The 11,664-nt window shown below is 35.3% G+C and overlaps 1 protein-coding gene across 2 annotated transcripts; it reads left to right on the top strand.

Moving 5' to 3' along the window:
* Nucleotides 1-1,387: 1,387 nt before the first annotated feature.
* LOC142528825 (putative E3 ubiquitin-protein ligase LIN-1) lies at nt 1,388-10,843 on the top strand. 2 transcript variants are annotated; one of them, XM_075634027.1, is made up of 15 exons: nt 1,388-2,412; nt 4,113-4,298; nt 4,402-4,493; nt 4,583-5,743; nt 5,821-5,965; nt 6,038-6,298; nt 6,562-6,868; nt 6,961-7,085; nt 7,156-7,272; nt 7,861-7,992; nt 8,078-8,200; nt 9,449-9,559; nt 9,653-9,799; nt 10,247-10,492; nt 10,586-10,843. In XM_075634027.1, exons 1-15 carry the CDS (start codon nt 1,609-1,611, stop codon nt 10,601-10,603), a joined length of 3,975 nt encoding a protein of 1,324 aa, XP_075490142.1. In that variant the 5' UTR covers nt 1,388-1,608; the 3' UTR covers nt 10,604-10,843. The 2 variants fall into 2 exon arrangements, with proteins under 2 accessions (XP_075490142.1, XP_075490151.1); XM_075634036.1 differs by having other exon boundaries at nt 2,268-2,405; nt 10,586-10,834.
* The last annotated feature ends 821 nt before the right edge of the window (nt 10,844-11,664 follow it).

The following is an 11,664-nucleotide window of genomic DNA, read 5'->3' as shown; positions in this document are numbered from 1 at the left end:
ATTGAAATTGATGGTCTTGAAGAAATTTCAAATACATTTATCTTTATCTTTAAAATACTTGAAAATTTTCAAATCCTTAAAATTTCTGTTGCCATGGAAGAAGCATGCTAGATTTGAATTAAACATTTTGGCAAAAGCTTGTGTGAGACTAATTCACAGGTCGTATTTTTTGAAACAAATCTTTTATTTGAGTCATCCATAAAAAATATTACTTTTCATGTTAAGAGTATTACTTTTTATTGTGAATATCGGTAGGATTGATCCGTCTCACAGATAAAGATTCGTGAGACCGTTTCACAAGAGATCATCTGATGTGTGGGTCATATGTTGGTCGAGCACGTGTGGGTTGTGTGTGTGGTTTGAGCATGTGTGTTGACTCGACCCAAATCTCAACCCATAACCCTCGACTCACATGTGGGTCGAGCTCTTCACACCTGAGTCGAGCTCTGGTCGAGTGATGTTAGCTTGCAATTCATTGTCAAGTAACCAAATCAAGCTTAATAATAGTAAAAAATTAAGGCTCGAGTTCGACTCGAATTAAGTATATTCGAGTTCGAGTTCAAGCTCGATTTGAAGCTCGAAAATTTCAAATATTTTGACTCGAGCTCGGCTCGAAATGAAAAATGAAGTTCGAGTTCATATTCGGCTCGAAATAGTCGAACTTATTCGTGAACTATTCGAACTATTATTTAGATATTAAGGTTCGAGAACTTTGTTCGAACGCTCGAAATTTCCGAAAAGTTCGAATTGCATATACATTTATTATATCATTATTATATTAATAAAATATTAAGGCTCACGAACTATCGAACATAATAATTTTAATTTGAGTTCCACTCAAAAAAATTTCGAATATGTTCAGGTTAGGCTCGAGTTCGATAAATTCGAATATGAATCAAATATTTATCGAACTGGCTCAAAACCGATTCAAAAAACTCGCAAACCGGCTCGAATATCGTTTACCCCTCAGTTGAGTTCACGGAAACAAGAGCATATATTCTGCCATTTTTAGAGTACGTAAACCATAAAGTTTTTATATATATAAAATATGTCCTTTTTATTTCATCATAAATTTTTAATGTTTATTAAGTTCATTTCGAAAATATTTTCCTTTCTCTCATTATTAACCTCCATGGTCACGCGTAAAATATTTTTTTCCCAGATAAATTTTCAAAAAAAATGCTTTTTATTCGACTTCGAATTTGAAATTAGACCGATGAATTTGTAATTATCATGTTTATGTGAAGCGAGTAGAATTTTGAATAATATTTTTGATATAAAAAATAATTTTAATTTATGATATATTATAAATTCAATTTTGAGAATATGATAATTAAATTAATTATTATGCATAGGAGGACTGATTCATGCTGGTGGATCTGGTCCACTTTTATGTTCGCTTTGTGTTGTCTGAATCAGAATTTCCGCCAAATTAAGAATTCAGATTCATTCTCCGACGCGGCAAATGGACAATAGACATGGCCGGCCCAGCCGGCAAATCTCAAATCTCCAATTATCAACAACCATTGATTTGTACGTAGCTGCGATCCATCATTATTTCAATCCAAATCCACCTCTCTTGATTGAAGTTTCCGATCGACCGCCGTAATGGCTGCCGGAGCCACCACGGTGCCACAGACCGTGCTACAGCACACAGCCGCCTTCTTCGCCGAAACACTCTCTCGACCCGAACTACGCCTCCATGTTTTCTCTGCTCTCACGAGCAGACTTCCTGCCCCACTCACCAAATCCCTCAACTTCGCCTCGCAAACTGTAGAAAACGCCATCTCAACCACCAGCTCCTCAATACGGAGCTCGTCTCTCCGCCTTGCGGAAAAGCTTCTTTCTTCTGAAAATACTGCGTTTTCTTCGTTTCTTTTGTCTCTAGTGTACTCCCTCTCCCACCGGCCCGTTGACGCTTCGATCAGTCTTCTCGATGTGTTCCGCGCAGACCCTTCGTTGTGTCGACGAGAAATCGCGCCATTTCTGTTCGAAGAATTGTTTCTCGTGCATTTTCTCCCTGTACTCGAATGGTACAACGATCACAGATCAAACATCTTGGCCTCTAATCCATCCTTTAATATTGACGATTCAGGTGGCAATTACAGTGATGATCATTTATCCATAGTTTCCAACAATACAACACTGTTGTCGAAAATGAGCGGCGACCAGGCTTCTTCCCTCAAGGATTTGGAGAGGGATTACGAGGATTTACTCGACGAGAATTGCAGGACATTTGTGGGTTACTTTAAAGAGGTTTTGCAAAATAAAAACGAGAAAAATGTCGTTGCTCCACCTTCAATAGTACTGCAAAGGAGCAATATCGAAAGCCGTGGTGAGACGGCTGTGTGCAGCGATGAAGAGAAGAAGATGAACAGCCAGGAATTTGGTCCCACTTACAGACGGTATAATGTAATGCTTTTACATATCATGCAGCTCTCGTTAATCTTCTTTGAAAAATTTTGATAAAAAAAAAAAAACAGAACTAACTTATGCGATATTTGTCTATTTTCAATTCGGCAAAAACACGTGAGACGATCTCATGGGTCGTATTTTGTGAGACATATCTTTTATTTGGATCATCCATGAAAAAATATTATTTTTTATATTAAAGATTCGTGATACCGTCTCACAAGAGACCTACTATTTCAATTTTATTTGGATGATTTTTTCTTTCTTTCTCCTAGCACAAACGTGAGTACTTTGTGATAATTTAAATTTTTTAAAAAAAGTTTATTGTATATATTATATCTATGGAAAAATAATTATTTAGTCATTATTTTATATTAAAAAAATTTTTATAGTTTGATTAGGTTTCTTTGATCTTTCTATCTTGACTATATTAAAGTTCAGTATGTTCTTAATTAATTCAGTGAAGCTTTTGAAAATTTATGATTTAATCATAATTTAATTTTAATTAAAATCAAAATATTAGACAAATTGATAATTTCAAAACTTTTTTGATTACCTTTTGATGGTTCTTTAATTATGAAAATATCACTCATCTGTTTTGTTTGCTCTCTGATGACTATTTGATCACAGAAATGTCACATTTTTTTGTCACATTTTTACTGTCTTTTGGTGGACATTTATTTACAAAAAACGTCACTTTTGTATTTTTATTTATCATTTATTTTCGAAAAATATTATATGTATAATAAGAGTTACAAGTTTAATTACTAAATGTATTTGAAATAATAAAATTATCCTTGCATTTTCTTTAGAAAACTCTTTCAAAAATACATTTAAGATAGTTTTTTCTTTTCAAATGCAACATGTAACCTAAAGTGTAAATCTTATTATACATGTAACATGACCTTTATTTTATTTTATTTTTATAAAAAAATAAATTATACTAGTACGTAATGCGTACATCTTAATATGAGTAGGTCTCTTGTGAGACGGTCTCACGAATCTTTATCTGTGAGACGGGTCAATCCTACCGATATTCACAATAAAAATTAATACTCTTAGCATAAAAAGTAATACTTTTTCATGGATGATCCAAATAAAATATCCATCTCACAAACTACTTGTGTGAGACCGTTTCACACAAGTTTTTGTCTCTTAATATTAACACGTATTAAAAGTGAGACTAAACCAACTCACACAACTTTTTGTCTCTTAATATTAATTCTAATTAAAAGTGAGACTAACCCAAATCCAAATACATCATTATCACTTCCACTTGGAGAAAAAACATTTTAGATATTCAAACCATAGCTTGAGTGAGAAAATATTTACGTATTAAGTTTTATTACTACCTTAATATTTTTAATCCGCCAAAAATACTCAGTATGGCTGTGCTGTTTAATTAGTTCACCCGATGAAGTCCATATACGAGAATATATATATACATCGCAAAAATTTGTGTACAGATCGTATTTTGTGAGACAGATATCTTATTTAGGTCATTCATGCAAAAGTATTACTTTTTATTGTGAATATCGGTAGGATTGACTCGTATAAAGATTCATGAGACCGTATCACAAATAACCTACAAAATATATATATATATATATATATATTATTTATTTATTTTTGGTGTAGTATATTTTTAAGAAAAGGACGAAACAGCTAAAAAAGAAAATTTGTTTTGAATGTTAAAACAGCCAATGTGGACTGAAGCAGATAAATCGCTTGAACTGAGCAACGGGACAAAGAATCTGTCAAGGTTTCCATCCTTTTTCCCCGAGAGAGTTTCGCCCAGAATCTTAACGAGAAGTCAAACCAGCAAAGGTGGTGATGATTACAACGCCACCCATGATTCTTCCTCAGATTCTGAAGCTGAAATAGAGGTGGAATTCATCGACATTAACAAGGAAAATAAATGAAAGTCCCGATGTTTTATGTTCTGATATTCCAATGCTGATCTTGTTTAATTATTTATTTATCTCATAGGAAACGATCAAACCAACGGCCTTGTTTGACTCCAGGCGGAGCCAACCAGCCCAGAAGCAAAAGCGACCTTTTTCGGGTGAAGAATCAAGCCGGTAAGTGATTTTTTTGGAAGCATTAATGGGATTGTTTTATCTGTTTGAAAATGTGATTGATTCTTTTCTTGAACTTTGTTTTATATCAGCTATCCCTCTTCTATAATGGGAGATGTGGGTATTCATATTGGTGGAGGAAAGCATACTCTCCCAAAGGATTTTGTTTGCCCCATAACTACTCATATATTCGATGACCCTGTAACGCTCGAGACCGGACAGACCTACGAGAGGAGCGCAATTCAACAATGGCTGGACAGGGGAAATTCTACGTGTCCCATTACTCGACAGACGCTGCATACCGGTACTGTGCTGCCTAAGACGAACTACGTGCTCAAACGTCTTATTGCAAGCTGGAAAGAACAGAATCCAGGTTCTGATTATAGCCCATATGGAGGGGTAAGAGCGGCTAGTGAACCGAAATTCGGGCCGTCCATTCATTTGTCTTCACCAAATAGTGTGATAAGTCAAGCCACCATTGATGCAACCATGAGCGAGCTGCGACTTGCGATTACAGACCTTTGTACATCAGAAGTCTTGGGGGATTCTGAAATGGCTGTCCTCAGAATCGAGAGGTGCTGGCAGGAAGCAAACGCGGATTCGGAAATTATGGCCATGCTATCGAAACCACCGGTGATTAATGGGTTCGTGGAGACAATGTTCAACTCCGCGGATACCAAAGTCTTGAGGTCAATTGTTTTTCTCCTGACCGAATTCGGATCAAGAGATGACAATGTTATCAAGACACTAAAAAGGGTTGATTCCGATGTGGAATGCTTTGTTGAACTTTTCAAGAAAGGCTTAATTGAAGCACTTGTTTTAGTTCACCTCTTAAGGCCTGCGGCTAAGAGTCTTGTTGACATGGATATTGTGGACTATCTTTTGCAAGTACTTGATGACGATGCTAATGATAATGTGCCGAAGATGCATACAACGGCCAAAACAGCAGCAGTGATTCTCCTTGGGCAGATTCTTCGAAGTTCCTACGAAGCAACTGTAACTGAAATCTTGAGAAGCATTCTTTCAGCCAAAGTCATTGAGAAAGTGATATCTAGTTTGGAAGCTGAACGTGTGGAGGAAAAGACTGCAGCTGTGAGTATTTTGCTGAGATGCATGCTGGAGGATGGGAAATGCAGGAACGTTATTTCTAGTAAAGCCAAATTAGCTGGTATGTTGGAGATCTTTGTTGAAGTAAATGACGATGAACAGTTCGAGATCGTTCATTTTCTGTCGGAACTAGTAAAAATGAACAGGTGGTGAAGCCTATTCATCATCAGTATTTGTTTGTCATTATGATCGTGTGTGACTTACTCTGTCCAAAATTCTGCAGAAGAAATTTGAACGAACAAATCTTGCACATCTTGAAGGAAGAAGGTACCTTCAGTACAATGCATTCTCTTCTTACATATCTACAAAATACGCCGCAGACTCAGTCTCCCATAGTGGCCGGCCTAGTTTTGCAACTTGATCTTCTCGTACGCGTCTCTTACTTATCGTGTATTTGTTCTTTCTTATTAACATCTGAACTAACGATGTGAATATTTTAGGATGAACCGAGAAAGATGAGCATATATCGTGAAGAGGCCATGGATGCTCTTATTTCATGTCTCAGAAATTCAGAGTCTCCGGTTACTCAGATTTCAGCTGCAGAGACAGTGCTTGCACTGCAGGGAAGGTTCTCATATTCAGGGAAATCCTTGTCAAGAGCCATTCTTCTTAAACGAGCCGGGCTTGACAGGACTTATCGAGCCTTTATGAGAAAGGATCAGCGGCGCCACAATGTTTCTACCGATCCTCAGGACACAATGGTCATTTTCTTTTTTCATCAAATTTTGTGATTCTAGCTGCGAGTCAGGATTTTAGTATCGCGTGAAACTAAAGCTTTTAAGCCTGAAAAATTCACGGGCAAAATCATGAAAATATATTACTAAAATTACATGGATCAAGAGAGAACGAAAAACTAAATAGGGGGTTGCCACAATGCCACTACTGCTCACCCACCTCTGGCTCGGACCATATTTAGCTGCGAATTGATAGCTGAAGTTGTTGATACTTTTTACTGACTTTGTAGGAAGAAGAGAAAGCTGCTGAAGATTGGGAGAAAAGAGTGGCTTTTTTTCTAGTCAGCCATGAATTTGGGTTGCTGTTTGAGGCTTTAGCGGAAGGCCTGGACAATACAAACGAGGATTTATATTCAATATGCTTGATGACGGCTAGTTGGCTTGTGCAGATGTTGTCCATTCTTCCGGACATGGGGATTGTAGGTGCTGCGCGCGTATGTTTGCTCAAGCGATTTGTGTCCATTTTCAAAACCGAAAAGAACACCGAAAATAGAGTCCTTTCCATGATTGCACTCAACACTTTCATCCACGATCCAGGTCTGTGGCCAATTTAAACGAATAGTAAACAGCGTGCTTGAATTTTTCCAAGTTGCATTTTGTTATTACTCCTGCATTCTTGCATATTTTAGAAGGATTGCATGAGCTATCCTTGCACATGAAGGATATTCTGAAAGGATTGAGGGAGCTTAAGAAATCATCTGTCATGGCATTTGAGATGCTAAAGGTCTTCTCAGAAGAGCACGACACGAGTGCAGTAAGTTTTGTACTCCTCGCAACAGTTTATTCTAATGAATTAGACGCCTTAATCTTCGTAAGGGTTTCAGGATCTGTGGAATCATCAAGAATTATGTCAAGAAGATTGCAGCGAGAATGGAGAAGTTCTGGCCATAACCTGCTTCAGAGGAATTTTTTTCTCCGGCCATTCAGATGGAACTATAAAAGTAAGTATCATCAGTTTCCTTTTAGACTGATTGCATTCATACACAGTAACACAACCATTCCTGCAAGTAAGGCTCGTTAAATGTGTTTAAAAATGGGTATCCTTCCTTCGGTAGCGACTTAGATTAATCATTCTAGTTGAATGTAAGAGTTGCAGAGTAGTTGTTACTGAAGCTCATGATGCAACAATCTACCAACTTGTGGACCGGGGATTAATATGTGCGTGCATGGAGTGTTCATCTAGATCACTAGATGCGTACCTGGAGATCGTGGAATGCGAAAGAATGTCATGTGAACATTGTATATCCAACCGAGATGATGGTAATGCCCAATGTCGCATCAAAATATCGGGGGAATATGAATGTGTTTATAAGTGCTCATAATCGACGACAACTCGAGTTAATCATTTTTTGGAACAGGACTGGATAAGAAATAGTCCTACCGGAACTCATAATGCCTAGTGTTGCTTGCGTGGGAGTAGCTAGTGTGATTGGCTACATAGTTTCCTGTCTGAATTGTTTTGAATTTTGTTAATAAAACGGTGCCGTTGGCACTTAAAACGTACAATAATTTCGTCTTCATTGCTAAAGGTATGGGCCAACAAAGGTTCCAAGATACAAATCATTCAAGAAGTTCGAGAACACACTAAACCAGTTACAAGCTTGGCGATACTACAATCATCGGACAAACTATACAGCGGTTCACTCGATCGCACTGTGAGGGTACGGTTTTTTTTTTCGTGCTTCTAGTCCTGCGCTAGTCGAGTTAGATTTCGACTTGCCGAAAGTTTCGCTTAAATGTATGCAGGTATGGTCTGTAGAAGAGGATGGAATCCATTTTGAACAAGTTGAGGAGATGAAGGATCAAATAAACAGCCTAGTAGTTGCTAATAGCATGGCTTGCTATATTCCTCAAGGAGCTGGAGTCAAGGTAATATATATATATACTAGTCTTTTCTCCAATTCTTATTTTTATTTTTTTCTTATACACATTGCTTGTATATAATTTATTATATTAATTTTTTAAAGAAGATCGTGGCTCGTTAAAATAAATTTGGTTTCTTGATGCATCTCTTCCTATGAAGACATAATTTTTTTTTCATTCTAAAACCTACGTAAATCTCTATTATATTATCAACCTTATCAACCAAGACGTCCTCGTCAAACATTTCCAAAAAAAAGAAGATGTCAAAAATAACTTTGATAGCTTGAGCTATCGCAACTTGTTATTAGATTATCACAGCAAGGGTTGTTTTAATACTTAGATAGGGGTGGGAAAAAATACCGAAATACCGAAAAATCGTACCGAAAAAATACCGAACTTACCGAAAAAATCGGTATACCGAACATTTCGGTACGGTATCATACCGTACCGAAATGTTCGGTATCGGTATGAAATATATTTTTTTTCGGTATTTACCGAAATACCGAAAATAATTTTTTATTATTATTTTTTTAAATTTAAGTTCGGTATACCGAAAAAATGTCAGTATACCGATGTTTTCGGTATACCGACATAACATCGGTATACCAACAAAATTTTCGATGTCGGTACGGTACCGATATGAACTTTTTCCATACCGAATATACGGTATACCGAAATTTCGGTATCGGTATCGGTATGAAAAAATTCCATACCGATATTTTCGGTACGGCCGTAGCCACCCCTATACTTAGATGGGACATGAAGAGATGAAGATATTATATATGTAAAAATATACATATTACTCACCAATCAGACGTTACTTATTTATTGGATATGATGAATCATATCCAAATTATACATCCAATTATTGACACCTCATTGGTGGATACGGAAGTAGGCATGATAGAGATTATTTTATGTTACACATGAAGTATTTTTCTTTCCCTATGATGTGGTCAAATTTTAGCCATTGAGCCATCAACATATATGTCAAATTCCATAAAAATATGAGAAACATATATGATATAATGATATTAAAATATGAAGAACGGTATATCAAAACTGATGTATACTATATTCTTTATGTGATATCACGAGCACAGTACTTGTATAATTTGTCGAAGTTTTAATATTTTTAAATATCATATTACTAAGATTAACATACTAATGTAATATTCTTTAAATTATTTTTTGTGGGTCCGACCATCTAATATAGTTTATGTAGATAAAGATCTTATATTCACATGTTTTAAGGTACACTCATGGAATGGATCATCAAAATTCCTTAACCAGAATAAGTACGCTAAATGTTTGGCTCTTGTACAAGGAAAACTGTATTGTGGATGTCAAGATAATAGCATTCAGGTATGTTTTGAGTACAATACTTGTGGAATATGTGCCAAGAAAATATGCATAAACCAGAAAAATAAATTGACAATTGTTTTTTTTTCCTTTCAGGAAATTGATTTGGTCACGGGAACAATGGGAAATATTCAAAATAGATCCAAGAACTTGATTAAAAGAGCCTATCCTATTTATGCCTTGGAAGTTCATGATGGGCTGATATATGCTGCAGGTTCTTCATTCGATGGATCCATTGTGAAGGTAATATACATACATATATATGTATACGAGTTGGTCTCTTGTGATACGGTCTGACAAATCTTTATCTGTGAGACGGGTCAACCCTACCGATATTCACAATAAAAAATAATACTCTTAGCATAAAAATTAATATTTTTTCATAGATAACCCAAATAAGAGATCTGTATCACAAAATATAACTCGTGAGATCGTTTCACACAAGTTTTTGTCTATGTATACACTATCGGTCGATGCAAACGTGTCATTTGTACACATATGTGTTGACATTTTTTATGATCGAAAAAACGAATAGAATTGAAAACTAGACGGCTAAAAGGCCGATCGGGCACTTTTTCCATTATATTTGTATGTTTAAATTTTTGGTCGAGATCGTGTTGAGAGTCACTCAAATGTTCACTGTCATCTCCAAATTCTGCCAATCTTTGACTAATCTGGCGTGATTCATAGATATGGAGCACTTCAAACTATAATTTGGTCGGATCACTGGCGTCGACGATGGAAGTCCGGACGATGGCGGTGAGCTCCGAACTGATATACTTGGGGTGTAAAGGTGGGACAGTAGAAGTTTGGTGCAAAAACAAGTACAGCAAAGTTGAAACTCTCCAAACTTCTTCAACCGCAAAAATTCATTGTTTGGCTCTTGATCCCAATCAAGATATGTTGCTTATTGGAACTTCTGATGGCAGGATTCAGGTATTCCCAAATCACAAGACATGTCTTAATTTAAAGTATTTTATTTCACGAAAAGAGGATTACTTTAAAAACCTTTATACATTTTTCTTTCAGACGTGGGCATTGAGTTGAAGGAGACACTCAATTTGGTACAGTGTGGTGATTATGAATCAACACTTCCCTAAATTCTTACATTCTTTTCTTTTAGGAATAAAAAAAAAACACACACACACACACACATATATATATATATATATGTCCATTATTGATGGAGATGCTATTACAAAGAAATGTATCTGGTTAGTCAATTCGCAATAGAAACTTTAGGTTGTGCTTGAATGAATGAATTTCAAATATATTTTTGTTGTTTAGAAAAACAAGATCATAAACTTCAAATTCACTACTTACATGTTTATATATTATTTTCATGCTAATATAGATGAATTTAAAGTTCACCCAATAATGTTGTTATTTGAAATTCATTTTAATTTGTTTATGCATAAATAAGTAATGTGCGGATTTAAGATTTGATATAATGTTTTATTATAAACAATAAAACTAAATGAATTATATCTCTCAAAGTATAGCCTTAATGTTTTTAACTCTAGCCATGTTGATATAAGGTGTTTATTAGTGTGCAAGTCAACCAAATTGAGCCATTTTTTTAATCATTAAATCAAAATTTCATTATTTAAAAAAATGAGTGTACAAAAAAACTGGACACGGATGCTTGAAAAATGAACTATTTTGGAACAAAGTAATATGAGAATCAAGCTTATGAAACGTCGAACAAACTAATTCGAGTTGAATATAAAATCAGTTATGTTATGAAATTGAAATCTATGAGTTTCGATTATAATTTTGTTGTTAATAATGAAACATTAATTTCAACACAAATCACATAACATTAAGACTTTGAGCCATTCCCAAGCGGCTTGTATCCATGTTATGTTTGGAGACTGTGTATAAGGACACTGAGATATGTTTTGTAAATGCATTGAATGAGATGTATCTTTAAAACAATAATACTTGTGGATGTTTAATAATGATCATACACAAAAAAACTCATGTTTCATAAGTTAATTTTGTGAGACAGATTTTTGACTCGACCTAACTCATGAAAAAACAATATTTTTTATATAAAATATATTAATTTAACTATTATATACTGGATCAACTCATCTCACATATAT

The sequence above is a fragment of the Primulina tabacum genome, chromosome 2 (assembly GCF_025594145.1).
Source record: "Primulina tabacum isolate GXHZ01 chromosome 2, ASM2559414v2, whole genome shotgun sequence".
NCBI lineage: Eukaryota > Viridiplantae > Streptophyta > Magnoliopsida > Lamiales > Gesneriaceae > Primulina > Primulina tabacum.
This window is presented reverse-complemented; position numbering and strand designations above follow the sequence as displayed.